General features: G+C 40.4%; 1 protein-coding gene across 4 annotated transcripts; it reads left to right on the forward strand.

The window, feature by feature from the left end:
- Positions 1 to 65: 65 nt before the first annotated feature.
- Positions 66 to 14,987, forward strand: ikbkg (inhibitor of nuclear factor kappa B kinase regulatory subunit gamma). 4 transcript variants are annotated; one of them, XM_086213973.1, is made up of 15 exons: positions 67 to 395; positions 901 to 1,041; positions 2,186 to 2,448; positions 3,073 to 3,147; positions 3,227 to 3,328; positions 3,858 to 4,004; positions 6,245 to 6,306; positions 6,572 to 6,619; positions 8,473 to 8,670; positions 8,772 to 8,924; positions 9,461 to 9,533; positions 9,621 to 9,755; positions 10,680 to 10,816; positions 11,218 to 11,294; positions 12,950 to 14,987. In XM_086213973.1, exons 2-15 carry the CDS (start codon positions 903 to 905, stop codon positions 13,138 to 13,140), a joined length of 1,800 nt encoding a protein of 599 aa, XP_086070099.1. In that variant the 5' UTR covers positions 67 to 395; positions 901 to 902; the 3' UTR covers positions 13,141 to 14,987. The 4 variants fall into 4 exon arrangements, with proteins under 4 accessions (XP_086070098.1, XP_086070100.1, XP_086070099.1 ...); XM_086213972.1 differs by having other exon boundaries at positions 66 to 395; positions 9,461 to 9,755; XM_086213975.1 differs by lacking the exon at positions 6,572 to 6,619.
- The last annotated feature ends 282 nt before the right edge of the window (positions 14,988 to 15,269 follow it).

The following is a 15,269-nucleotide window of genomic DNA, read 5'->3' on the forward strand; positions in this document are numbered from 1 at the left end:
TCTAAGCAAAGATTTACATCACTGCACAAAGTGGGCGCAGCCTCAGAGGAAGTGTAGCCTGGCAGACAGCGCTTGGGGTGAAATATGTTTAATATTTTCTGAGCTAACAACACTCGCTTCGGGTTTGATAGACAATCTTTACCCAAATAGTTGCTCAAAATGTATTATTAAGATTCTTTTACAGAATAGGGTGACATGCCCTTCGGACGATATCCAACTCTTTGACTTAGACGGGTTCTATGTCATCCTACTCGTGTGTGGTTTTCATATCAAGCGAAGTGGCTAGCAAACATGCATTAGCCTGCTAGCTAAGTACGTTAGATCTGCTCTCAGGTTGGAGGCAAGTGACAGCTTGGCCGACTGTTATTCCGAACAACGCTGACAAAGAAAAGACGGTAAGATGAGCTTTCTTAAGGTATATTATCGACAGTAACTCTTTTCTGCGAGTAGTTGTCCAAGGATAGTTTGTATGTTTGCGTGTGTGCGCGCGCGCGCGTTTGTTGTCTATGTTTTTGTTTTAATTAATTGTTGAAATTGATAACTGCTTGTTTTCCTCCTGCTTTTGCCAAAAACAACTTTATAAAGAAAAATATGTCTCGCTCGCGATCTCGTCGTATCGGGAATGACGTAATGTTTTCTTTCCATTCACGGATATCTGTATCTAGGCTGTTACACTACACTACACTACATTACACAGACACACACACACACGCACACTCAAGGCGACCATAAAACTCCAATCTGTGTGTCCAGACACACACTGGACCGGGCTTTTGATGGGGGACCACACTGAAACTGAAAGTGCTTTCAGACCGCCGTTGCGCGTGTTAGCATGCGAGGATGGACGTGGGTGGTGTTACTTAAAACTGTTAACCGAAGTGTGTTTGTGTGTGTTACCAGGGATGGTGCAGCCCCAACCTGATGGCCCAATGCAGTGGGATATGACAGGAGACGAGAGTGGAGGGGCCCTCAGGGTCCCACCAGAACCGGCTGCCAATGAGGTGGTGACCAGGTTGCTGGGGGACAACCAGCAGCTCAGAGGTACCATGTACTCCACTAATTTCACTGAATGCAATTAAACAGCACTTGTGTGCTGATTATAGGATTATGACTATGTTATTTAATCTTAATTTTAACTACACATAGACATTTAAGACAAGGGGCAGCATGGTGGTGCAGTGGTCAGCACTGTGGCCTCACAGCAAGAAGCTTCCAGGTTCGGCTAGAGCACGGGGTCTTTCTGTGACTTTGGCTTCCTCCCACAGTCCAAAGACATCAATTGGGGACGAGGCTGATTGATACTCTAAATTGACCTTAGGTATGAATGTGGGTGTGAATGGTTGTTTGTCTCTATGTGTTGGCCATGCGATGGACTGGCGGACAGTTCAGGGTGAACCCCGCCTCTCACCCAAAGGCACCTGGGATAGGCTCCAGCCCCCTCTACCCTTAACGGGATAAGCGGTAGAAAATGGATGGATATTTAAGACAAACTTACTCATTGTTTTCAATGACATAATCATTATCTATTTATTATCAATTTATTAGGAATGTGTAGGTAAAGATTGTCTGTTTTCTTGTTCTGCACTAATTTTGTGTAATGTTGATTTAAGAGTGTATTTCATATTTATATGCATTAATGATAAAAGATCCCATGCTGTGCAGCATGCAGGGTAAATTCAAACGAGGGGCAACGAGCTCATACATAACACACCAACAGTGACTGGCATCCATTGGAATATCATATCATGTAACAACAATAAATATAGCAGCCTGCACTCTCATTCTAAGACACAGGAAGTTTATTGGATGTTGATGTGATCTGTGTCTGTTTGAAAGTTTGTAAACAACCCTTATTTTTAACCAACCAACACCAAGAGGCAACAAGCTCAACAACAGTAGTTGTAGTTATCCATCCAAACAGAAGTTCATAATTGGTCAAGATCACAAAATCATTAGGAATAGCAGTTGTTGAGAGAAAATCAGTACTGTAGTACAAAAACAAATGCATGTTTCAATACTCTAAACTAATAACAATAATTCATTTTATTTGTAACGCTTTTTAAGGAACTCAAAGAGACCTTTCATGGGTTGAATCAAAAACTTAAAGAAAGAATTTGAAAAATGGCACAATTGATTTTTGATTTTCCTCGGTTGACTCTATCACCAACATCTCTTGTTCCTCCAGAGGCTTTGCGACGTAGCAACCTAGCCCTGCGTCAGCGCTGTGAAGAGATGGAGGGATGGCAGCGACGGAAGAGGGAGGAAAGGGAATTTCTCAGCTGTCGTTTCCAGGAAGCCAGGGCCTTAGTGGAGAGGCTGGCCCAGGAGAACCACTCTTTACAGGGCCTGGTGAACGGACCAGGCTCCTTGTCTAACCACTGCTGTAGCTCCAGCCAGACTGAAGACCCAAAAAGTCACCCAGCGAGAAACGGACCGCTGGAAGCACAGGTTCGTTAGTTTAAATTCACACATCTGCTTCATCTCCATCATATACTGTACATATGAACATGGCGGTTACAGGCACAGCCTGACTGATCATCAGCCAATATGAGCTAAGTGTCCATAAATGAGTTTGTAAACAAAGACTGTTAGAATATGGAACCTTCAACAATATTAGGAGTATTGTTGCATAGTTTGTCCTATAGAGGGCGTACGCCATCTCCCTTATCATTATTTGGAAACTACAGCAGCTGATTTGAGCAGCATCATGAAATACATAGATGATTATCAATATTTGTCTTCTATGGTGCCCGTCAGAGTATCCTGGAAGATTTTATTGCCAAATGAGAGGAGTTCCACTCAAATGTTATCTGTGCTTGTCATTTAGCATTAAGTCATGTACGGCTATTGACCTTGTAGTTTATTTCATCATAAAAATAACATTACAGCAATAGAATCGTGCATAATGGAAAAATGTAGCTCATAAAATGGAAACATTTCCTTAGCTTTAGGCCAACATAAAACAAAAAAATACAACAAACAATATTATAGAATTATTATTATTATTATTATTATTGCTATTATTATAGAAATGCGGCAGCCATATATCCTACCTATGTGATGTCTTTTCAGACTCTGGACCAGCGGGAGAGGAAGAGAGTTGAGGAGATGGATCAACACACACAGACTACTCCCCCCCGTAGCCTGGTAAGATGTGTGTGTAGCGTTTACTGTTGTGTTCCATGTGCTTGTTTATCTTCTGCCTAACAGGTATATCTGTGTCTAGGATGATGTCAGTGAGCATAGCTCCTTGGGTAACGCCTTCCCCACTCAACCTACCTCTATGTCAGAGGTATGTGGGGGGGCTATGAGTTGGCAAAATGGCCAGGTGAGCCTGTTTGACCAATCAGATCCCTGACACCTACTTTGTGTTCCTCCTCCTGCCTCCAATTTAACTTTCACCCTGCACCTTGTCTGTCTTTGCATTCAGGCACAGGAGAGGAAAAATATGGAATGACATGACAAATTAAAGTTGCAATTACAAATTCTCTAAAGCTACTCTGCATATGAAAGTGATTAAGGAATAAAAAAAAAGCAATGTAAGTCTTTAGGTCAGCCATGTTTTTTCTCTGGAATCCCAAACAGGAGCACTGGATCTAGAAGAGTTTGGATGTCAGAAAGGTCTCTGACTTTGAATGGAGCACTGCATTAACACACAGCTGTTAGCACTGTTAATACCCACCAATGGATCCTTGTCTGTTGCAGTCTTTCTGTAAACTGTTGGTGCACTTTAGCTTTCTGCTTGCTCTCTGTCCTCCAGCCCAGGGTGATCATGAGGTCTGTCTCTATCTATTCCTGTTCTCACCTGTCCTTGCTTCCATTTATCCCATGTTCTTTCACTTCTTTTGCGCACAAAGAGCCACAAAGAGAAGCTGGAGGAAGGGATGAGGGAGCTGAGGAGGAAGAACGAAGAGCTGGAGAGAGACCGCGAGGAGGGAGAGAAAGAAAAAGTACAAATGCGCCGCTGCATCGACCAGCTGAAGGCCAAACTGGTGCAGGCACAGGTAACAGCGATCCATGCGGATATACAGCGTAAAGTCAGCTTTAGACTCCAGAGTTCCCCAGCTAAACTATCATAACTGCACAGATGTGCTGGACAGACACCAGGGAGCACATATAGCACAGTTCTTGTTATTTGATACCAACCTGTTGACAACCACGGACTAAAACATTTTACGTATATCTTTTACACTGGTAGAGGTGGTTTAGGTCCAAATGCCCCTCCAGCATACACTGTGGGCACTATCTAAGTGATCTATGGCACCAGCGTGCATCATGCATTTAGCTTCATTTTGACAGGGGTGATTAACCTATGCAACATGTTTTTGATAGTGGGGGAAACTGGAGCACCCAGAGTTAAACCTACACAGACAAGGGGAGAACATGTAAACTCCTCATCGAAAAGCCTGGGGATGCCCGAAAATCAAACTCAGGACCTTCTTGCTCTGAGGTAGCAGTGTTAACCACAATGCCACTGTGCTGTGAGGGAGCAGCAAGAATCCACCTAATTTAGACCTGGGAGGAGGTGGGGGCAAATGTTTCCATGCGTTCAGGCTTCAGAAGAACCGCAATGTAATACCCCACAGCTTCTCATCTAATTAATGCGCCCTATAAATAGCACTTCACACATAACACCACTGACCAAAGACCAGCCTCTTCTTGGTCTATGACACAAAGGTCTTCCGGTGTCCCAAAACAGCAATACGCCATGGTTGCACCTGACCACGCCTCATTAGCATACTTCAGCTGTCAGCACAGGTGGAGCACAAGTTCAATTGCTAGTCAAAGGGCAAAGGTGCTTGGCGTGAAAATGTAATTTGCGCCATGTTGAAACTAGCAGTGACTTGTGTGCTTGACCGAGCACCATCCTTGAAATTGGGCCCCATGTCTTTTTCACTGTTTCAGTCCATCATGAACCATGGCCAAAATAATCCTATTATTGCCCTGTAACAATGGAAGTTTGTTTCAAAACCTAAACACTCTGAGTCTGTTGCCCAAATCACGCAGACATGAAACATGTTTAACTGTTTCTTTTGATGGTGTCTGTCAACATATGGAATACTGTCTTGTTTCGGATGATGACTAGCGTATGAGCATAGAGAGAGAGAGCGAGCGGGAGACTGAGTGATCAACCTTAACTTCGCCGTTAAATAAGAGAGTGAGCCGCATAGCCAGCAATACCCCTTGATGTTTATCAGTCAGAAATTATAAGCAGAGAAATCACAGCGATCCAGAAAAGGTGCTTTTCTCAGCATGATCCTAAAGCCTGGGACACTTAAAAGATTATTGAAATACTAACCAGTTTAGAAAGTATAACAGACTCGGCAGTTGACTACAACCAATGACAGAATTCACAGTTTAGCTCTTATAGTGTGTGGTGTGCATTAAGATGACCAACATAGCACACCAAACCAGGACCCAACTGATTATTGGTCAACCGATATATCAGCTGTTGTTAGCCTATCGGAGGTTTATTTATGGTACAGGAATATATTTTTTCCAATATGTGCGGATATTTCACTGCACTTAAAAGGTGGAAAACAATGCCTTTGGTAATTTTAAAATGTAACACATTGTGTCTGGCAGAGAGTGGTCAGGTGCCTCCACCTTGTTTAATTTACTACTTCGTTTTGTTCTTTATCTAAACGGTCATTTATGACAATGTTAGATACTTTTTAATAAAGCAAGTTATTTGTTTTAAGAAATTAGCCTTTTACCAAATTCAGCTCTATTTTCAGTTCAGTACAAAAATCCACTGTATCATTTGCACTTATACATTTTTTTTTAACTAAAAATAGTGTCAGACATCCAGTATGGTATTGCCCTATACCACACACCAACAGATTCAGTCCACAACAACCAGTCTCCATTCACATTTCTTAGGAAAGATTGATTGTAGTGTGTTGAACAGGATACATTTTATAAACCGTTGTGTTGCTGCCACAAATCAAAAATTTGATCCTCCATTTCGGCAGTCCATCTCACTTTGTGCCTATATATTATATATTTATAGATAGATAGATAGATAGATGGATTCCCCCCCCCCCCCGCGACCTCTAACAGGAATAAGTGGAAGAAAATGGATGGATGGAAACGGATGATTACAGTTTATTTTTTGGGCCATTTATAGATAAGAGATCTAACTCCAAATGTTGACCAAAAAAACACAGGTTTGAATATGAATAGACATTAGAACTCGCTGCCCTTCTGTGACCCACCATGTTTTTGTGAATGTTCGTGACAGGCCAGCAGTGTTACAGAGGAGGCCGCTCAACATCGCTCCGAGGCGCAGCATTCTTCTGACTGGTATGACCTATTTGGTTCTCCAAAATAAAACACTGAATGCATTGTTTGAAACTAACGGCATTGAGATGATTTATGGGTGTGTCATTAGCTGCTTTGATAGAGAATGCTATTCAATTCATAGTAACTGTACAGATATTTGAAAGCATTTCTCATCTATGGGATATAAATCAAGCAAGCCTTTTCTTTCTGAATTTCTTTTACTGAAAGCCTATTTTTGAGAAGTCTTTCTTCTCTTCCTGCCTTTCTTTCTGTTTCCCCTCTCAAGCTCTAGCCTGGCTAAACTCACAGAGCAGCTTCAGGCCACACAGGGCAGGTGAGCCCACAGCTCTGTGTGGTGTTCTCTCTCTCTCTCTCTCTCTCTCTCTCTCTCTCTCTCTCTCTCTCTCTCTCTCTTTGTGTTTTTGTGTGTGTGTTTGCATGTCTGCTTTCTCCTATCTCCTGTTCACTGTGGAACTGTTTCTGCCTCTACCTGCCTGAGTCGCTCTGAGATTGAACTTTGCTTTTTATTTTTGTTTGTCTTTTATGTTTTTTTGCATTTGTTCTGTATTTGTGAGGTATGGAGGCCCAGAATGGCTATAGAGAGAGAGAGAAAATTTATAAATATATATATATATATATATATATATATATATATATATATTTATATTTATATTTATATATATTTATATATATATATATATATATATATATATATATATATATATATATATAAAATTTTGAAAAAAATATAATTGGAGCTACCAGTTATATCTTGCGGCCACAACTCATTATCGAATTATGGGCTGCATCTTCAGTTTATTATTCTATGGACACAACTGAAGGATTTCAGCTAAGAAATTATATGGATTGGATTGGAATTCTTTATTTGGAGAGGATGATTTGAGGAAAGTAAATTGTAATTCTACTGCCCACATAACGATTGCCCTTTCAATTCAAATTGCATTCTATTAAATGAAGGAGAGACCTTTACTCGATATTAAAGAACTGTAAAATTTAAAATGGTGAAAGCTAATGCCAGTGTTGCTAGCTACTATACCCGTTTAAGTTAACAGTTTTAGCATTACAGGCTGATAGAGCAAGCAACTTCACGCCAAAGTCTTAAATTCTGAGTTTTGAATGTTATAACCTTAATAATATACTGAGCTGTATAATAGTTTAACTGTTAAATTCCAACAACTCTCCTCGCTAACACTGATCATCAAAATGTTCTCATGAAAGCTGCAGAACCACCTGCTAGCTTATGAAACAGACCAACGGTGCACTGTCTACAGCTACAGTTACTTTTTAATGATTCTGTATCTTTTCTTGAATGCAAATTTAAATGCTGGACTCCATATTTAATGGATTATTTTTTACAGTGTGATAGTGCTACGGTACCTAAGTAGATTATACAAATAGGTCTACTACAAGGACACAATGTTCATTAGCTACTGCTGAGTATTTGCTGGCTGAAGTCACAAACTTCCACCTGCCACAAGGTATTAAGAAAAAATATATATAATAAATGACATTAAAGAATTATACACTTTCAAATTTTAATTTGGATATAAAAAAAACCTGTTCTTTTCCCTACATATTGTAATAATACATAGAGTGTTTGGTAGAGTTCAGATTTGTTAAGGATTAATGATTGGCGAGGTGCCCATTATCAGAAAATTCATGATAAATCCTGAGGGTTTTTATGAATACCTGCAAATTTCATTACCATCCTTAATGTTTGTTAAAATGTTCATTTTTGTTCATGTTCAAAAAAAAAATTTCAATTGCATGAGAACCTAGCTTCTGCATGAGATCTGACAGTAAGAGATGAATGTAGTCTGCTTTGCTATGTGCTAGATAGCTAATGTGATGCTGGGATTCAGAGTAAAATTATCGTCGGTTGGGCTGAGAAACGGCAAACATAAAAGGACCACTTAACAACTAGATTATCCAGCTTAGAATATATGTCATTGTCCCCAAATCAATATGAACACATCATCACGCAGCCTGAAGTAGAGAGCTAATTATCTCGATGAGATTTGTCTGACTGGAGCTAATTATTAGGTGTCCATATATTAGGAATTAATGGACACCCAGCAGCCTATCAGATTTGAGTATTCAACCAGACCATACTAAACAAACTTGTGCAGATGTACTGTGTTGGTGAAGAACCTGTTGTTTTGGTAGGTATCGGGAGCTGGAGGAGAAGCTTGACTGCCTGCAGAAGAGTTCAGCTCAGCGGGACAGAACTGAAGCTCTGTTAAAACAGAAGGACAAAGACTGTGAAGCCCTGAAAGCTCAAGCCACTTCCCTGTTGGCAGAACTGAACGAGAGGCAGAGCTGCCTGGAAAAGAGTGAACGTGAACGCAAAATGTTAGAGGAGAAGTACGTTTTCACGATTCCTGACGATTACTCGTGAGACCAGCGTGTGCCAGTGAGTGTTCCCGCGTGAGCTGATGTGTGATGCTTTGTTTCCAACTACACAGACTGTGTAGTAAGATGAAGGCCCTGCAGGTGGCAGAACGAGACCTGGAGCAGCAGAGGAAGCAGCATAATGTGGCCATGGACAAGCTGCTGCTACAGACCCAGAGCCTGGAGCAAGCCCTGAAGACAGAGAGACATGTTGTTACAGAGGAAAAGTAAGACAACACACCAATACATTTGGCCAACTGGTTATTAATTGTCTGAACTAGAATGACATTTTTAAGAATGTATTCATCATTAGAGGTAACATGACTGATTCTTTCACACTCGTGGGGAAAAAAATCTCTTGTGCTTTGTTTTCTACGGACCAAAATAACCAGCATAAATTGATGTGTAACACAAGTATCGGGGTCATATCATATTGTGGGGCCTCATGATCCAGTTTAAATTTCTCTAAAATACAACCAAAATGCCAGAGCATTCATTATCTTTGTGTCTAAAGGGTGACTTAAGATAAACATTTTCTGATGATGACGTCAGTGTGCTTTACAAAACATGGTGAAACCTGCCATGGCACATGCATTCGTTACAGATCACATACTTCAGTTTTTGTTTTGTTTTTATTGCAACATGCAAATCATATGATACCTTTTGAGTAAACTCTATAATAATACAGGGGAAAAAAAGATTTAATGCTTTGCTTAAGATTCAAATGACTAGCTTGGTCATCATTATTTCTATTCTTTCCCAGGAAAAAGCTGACCCAGCTGCAGCATGCCTACACGTGTCTTTTTAGAGACTATGATTCGAAACTGAAGAATGAGGTAAAACCACATCGATACATCTTTTCATTCTCACCACTCTGGCTATGCTGCTTTTCCAATTCAGTGTGTGTGTTGTGGACGTTCCAGGGAGGAGACCTGTGTAGCCGGCTGGAGGAGGCAGAGAGGGCGCTGGCCCTTAAGCAGGATCTGATCGATAAACTGAAGGAGGAGGTGGAGCAGCAGAAAGGATCCCTAGAAACTGTTCCTGTCCTCACCGCACAGGTAAAATCTGGCTGGTACCTGCTGGGACACATTCACACATAGAGACTTTAATCAGTATTATAAAAGTAATGGATGAGCCCCAACCTCAATAGGAAGTGAACAGAATGTGCCAGGTTGTGACGGACGCTGACTATTATTTCTCTGTTTGATGAAACCTTGTTAGCATATCTATCTTTGTCCTGCTGGCAGTTCCCTTATCCTGTTTTATAATGACCATGCATTAATTAATTTCCATTGAGATGTGGTTGCTGCAAATGAAGGTTTATGTGATCAGTAAACACTGGAGTACCTTCAGAGGGTTTCATTTTCTGCAGTAGCGTTTCTAGCTTGAATGAGCTGCATTCCCTTGCTCTATCTTCTGACAGTTTAAACACACATGCAAATCAAAGTGTTGGTGGATTACTGAGCATACACCTGGATAAAGAAGACCTGGATTTTACCAGGCGATGCAGAGTTTCTACACGGACATTTTTTGACGCTTTTGCTGTTGTTAGTCGTTTGCACATTAGCTTCAAGCTAAATATTCTTGGCTGGCTCTGGCTGAATTTTGAATTCAAAGAAGTGATGCAGGAGGGGAAAAAAACTTGTCTGTGAGCTCAAGATTCCTATTTGTGAGTACTTGAAGGGAAGAAACACTTTTTGGTTGAAGTATCACTTTAAATGCAAGTCTGTCAACTCTTCGACAGATTTTTCTACACCCCACTTGCATATATATGAAAGGCCAGCACTGCTCTGTCCCTGATTCTTTATTGTTGTTGCTCAATGTTCATAACAGGTTCAACTTTTAGCCGGATAACCTGGTGTGTCTCCTCCATATTAATATACTCACCATCTGCATTTTAACATGTGGTACACAAAATGAAAACTAAACAGCTGTGGGGGAATCAGGTAACATATTTGTCTTTTTCCCCTCTGTGCTTTCAGGCTGAGATCTACAAGGCAGATTTCCTTGCAGAGCGAGAAGCAAGAGAAAAGCTGAACCAGAAGAAGGAGGAGCTGCAGGATCAGCTGACTCAGGCCCTGGCAGAGATTGACAGACTCAAACAAGAAGCCACATCCCGGTAACCTGTTCTCAGTGCACTAATAATTTCAAAGACATATTACTGGTCAAAAGGACAAAACATGCATAAAACATGCCTGTCTGCAATGTGAATGTCAGATTGAAGAAGAAAGCGTGTGTGTGTGTGTGTGTGTGTGTGTGTGTGTGTGTGTGTGTGTGTGTGTGTGTGTGTGTGTGTGTGTGTGTGTGTGTGTTCTAGTCTCTTACTGTACATTTCTTTTTCTCATGTTCAATGTTATTACATGCTGCATCAGCATTTTGAGCTGATTTATGCGGACGCCGTCTAAAGCCAGGTGCCTGGCACATCACATCTGGAGTTTTACCCTCTGATACTGATTCAGGAGTCATCAATCTTTCTGGACAACTGGTGATTAAAGCTGTCTGTGCTCACTTCTGTTTCAGTGCACGTATGGAGCAAATGAAGCTGAGGCACCTGGATGACTTTCCAGCACGGGCCCAACACATTCCTCCACCTCAAGGTACAACACACAAGGAAAACACATGTTATTAATACAAAAAAAAAATCATTTTAATTAATTGAAAGAGTGCGTTTAGATTAACATGAACATAAAGATTAGGTCACAAATATCCTCAAAGAAGAATTAGCACTGCTCGCTCTTTTATCTTCCAGTCCACCAGATGTTTCTGCCACTGTAAAACACATTTGTACAACATAAAGTTTTCTAGGTGATGCTTTGCAACAGATGTCATTCTATCATCCTCATTCAGAATGAGCGGCTAATGAGCATAAAAGCAAGCTTCTTTTAGTTGAGGAAACTATAGAATTGCCATTTTTAATCCACAGTGGACATTAACATCTGGCCAGGAGTTTGAGTCCTTGCTCATTTGCAGAGCTGATTTCACTGCTGTACAAAGCAATGCCTCGTCGTTATGTTAGTTAATTCGTAAGGATATTATCCCTACTGCAGGTGATCTGACTACAAATTTGTTCTTCACAAAAGAGTAATTTAGGAAAATAATCGACATTTACCCTTTTTTTGTATCAGGGATTATCTCTTAGCTTCTAACAAAGTATACAATCGCTGCGCTGTCCTACCTGTCAAGTTCAACCAACCTACCAAACAATGCCTTTTTGGTGTTGGTTGATGTATTGTGTCATGATTTTGAGTTGGGAGTTAGCATACAACACCGCCTCTCGCCTGTAGCCACTGGGATAGGCTCCAGCCCCCCCGCACCCCTTAACAGGAATAAGGGAAAAAATGGATGGATGGATGGAAAAAAAATTGAGGATGATTCAACGTTGCGTTCATTCCCCATTTTAATCTTTGCTAGGTTGTTGTTAGCATGAATAAAGCAGTGCGATGGAGTTACTAATTCATTAAAGTGGCACCAGACCTTCACTAGGCGATGTGAATAATGGAACGTGACATTTAATTGTTGGCAAATATTTCTTTTCTCACTGCAGTGACTACCACTCATATATGTGCATGTTAGACTTGCTTATGAGGGTTAGATTACACAGCAGTGTTTGAAATTTATGTTCGGTATCAATTCAATCCAACAGGGGAAAAAAGCAGAATACAGAAGGCAAAGTTGCTTGTCTTGTATTACGAACGGTTATTTTGTGTCCCTGAGGTCGTTTTACAGCTTGAGGTCTGTCAGTAAGCAGGAAAATGTTCCACACAGCTGCAGGCAGCTCTCCTGGCTCCTTTGTATAATTTATACTTGCCCCACTGTGACAATGAGTTCTTGGGATGCAGCATATATGCTGTACATGTCGGCTTTCATAAATTAACAGCAGGTCGTGAGAGTTTAATCATCTTATTATTGCTTTGAATCAATTAAAATTTGGTTTTGGGACTTGGTTCCCAAACGTTTTCATTCAACGTTCCCACCCCCATCTGGTCCCCAGGTACCTTTCTATCATTGGTATGATTCATTTAGCCTTACATTTATTGTAAGAACATTTAATAATAATCCTACACAAAGCTACAACTACAGTTAATTAACATTTATAGGACTGAACATGAACTAGATAAGCATTCAAATAAAAAACAAGCATGTTTTTTTAAGTGGCATATTTAATCATTATTATAGGTATATGAAGATATTGCTTAAATCGTTTCTAATACTGTAATAAGAGTGAGTCTTTCTCTCCACGTCTCTGTATTAGGTGTGTTCCCCGGTGGAGCGTTCAACACGGCGCCCCCTCCATCTTTGTTCCGTAATCAAGGCTCGGCACAGGTCTGTGATCAAGGTGCAGCTGGAGCTCAGGAGCTGCCAGATTTATGTTGTCCCAAATGCCAGTACCAGGCTCCAGATATGGACACGCTGCAAATCCATGTCATGGACTGTATACAGTAACACAAGCGTAGTTCAGCACACCGTGATATCACCATACACACAAACACATGCGCAAACTCATAAGGTGTCAGCCTCTATCTGTGGGCACAGCTGGGACAAGGTTGGGCTGTTGCACCAAACTCGTGTGCCATGCAAATACACAATCACGCATACACAATGTGGATCTTACATCATTTAACTGAACATGATGGAATAACAATGCGTGGCAATCAGAGGACTGTATACCATTCAAACAAAATAGTATTTCTTTCTATCTGCTGTAGCTTTTCTATTCCGCAATCAATCCTCTCATTGTTTTTCCTCTCCCTTGCAACTTTTACATTTGACCCCTGCCTTGTTGTCTCTCATACGGCACTTTTATGGTGTTTCTGTGGACCTTAGTTGCCCAGCTCTGGTGGGGTCTGGGAGGTATCCTATTTTTTGTGTTTGCACATTGAAAAATCATATCCTAAATCCTGAATAAGCCCCATATGAGGATATGATCAAAACTGGGATAAGCCTCATCACAGGATGATCTCGGCTGCATTTATCATACATATTTTAGCTGTCATGTCTCATTCGTCACTCTCTTGTCCATGTTTAAACTGCAGATGTAGTTAGGCTGCATACCCACATCTGGTTGTTTTTTGTTTTGTTTTTTTTGGAAGCAGCTGAAACTGAATCCATGTTTTTCTGAATTAATCTTTTCAGCATCAGTGAGCCAATAAAGATAAAGCAAGAGCTACTGCACTGTAGCATTCAGTGGCTGCAGCAGTGTAGAAAGTGTGGTTGAGAGATCTAAGTGTGGCTCCATCTTATCAGGCATTATACAGACAGTTGCAGTGTCTACCAGAACATTGTTGCCAAGACTTGCTCTGTGTTTGAATGCAAGAATTTATCAATATTCTTTTAACTACAATGTGAAGTTGCAAAAATGAATAGGTACATTTTATATGTTGTGAGATTCTGAGTAGAAAAATGCCAAAGACCTGGATTTTTTTTTTTTAAATTACATTGCAATCTGTTCAGTTCCAAAACTGGATTTTATAAAATTGGTAGCAAAAAGAGGATCATTCAGGAGAGTATCAAAGTTAAGTCACAAAGTTGAGCAGAAATGAGTTCTTAAACTTGAAAGCAGGTTAGCTTTGTTGAATGTTCTGTTCCCTTGTCTCAAAGTCAATGGGATTTTTCAATTTTGAATGAATCCGTTGCAAAATAACCTTGGCTTTTGGTTTAGGGAAGCCATGAAAATAATAACTTCTGGGTCCGTCATTGCTGTGGCACTATATCAGTAGCAGTATCAAAAATAACTGAATGATACCCAGCCCTGGATGCAGTGGCGTCTAAGGGAGTCAAGTGCTGAACACTGTGGAGTTAAGTGTGAATTAATAATTGAGCCTATCTGTTAAAAAAAAACAAAAAAACAATTCAGAGGTGTATTTTTCTCAAAAAGGAGAAAACAGGAGTGTGAATAACCAAGTGAGCTTTAAATAATAAAGTATATTAAAATATTGTGTTTTGGTCATAAATGTTGCTAGTCTACATGACCTGAAAACATGAGATGTTTTAGAGATGGGTTTACTCAATGAAAAAAAAAAAAGTAGCCATTCTTTGTGTTCTGTGCCTGTGTACACTTTTGATTGCATCACTGCTTATCTCTGAGTGACATGAGCCCTGAACCGAACGTGTGTCCCCCTCCTGTCCGCTATCTGTCACTGTAGCATCTAGCTATTTTATCTATCTGAATGTAAGCATATTGAGATTCCTTCACAGTTTTTGTGAATATCGTCTGTAATTATAGATTTTTTTTGTGTGCAGAGACTATTGTTTCAATCTGTTGACAATTTACGAAATAAATCAGTTATTCATTGGCCCGTGTGTGCACTTTGTGTGAAGTTGTCTAAGCAGGGAAGTGTAGAATAAACCACTTTTGGCGGTTATGGTAAGTACACCTCTCTTTCGTGATATTCAAAAAGTGTCCACTGTGTAATTTTTACGGTATGATTTCAATTCTGGACTAATAATTTCGGGAAAGATAGTTGAGACGTGTTAAGAAAAAAAAACCCGACAGGAAGAGCACATGGTATGTCTTCAACGGGCATACCGGGAGCGGAACCGGATATCGTTAACATTTGCTTCAAAGTAAGATG

Source organism: Aulostomus chinensis, chromosome 9, assembly GCF_037954235.1.
Source record: "Aulostomus chinensis isolate RoL2024-O1b breed Wild chromosome 9, RoL_Achi_v1.0, whole genome shotgun sequence".
In the NCBI taxonomy this organism is placed as follows: domain Eukaryota; kingdom Metazoa; phylum Chordata; class Actinopteri; order Syngnathiformes; family Aulostomidae; genus Aulostomus; species Aulostomus chinensis.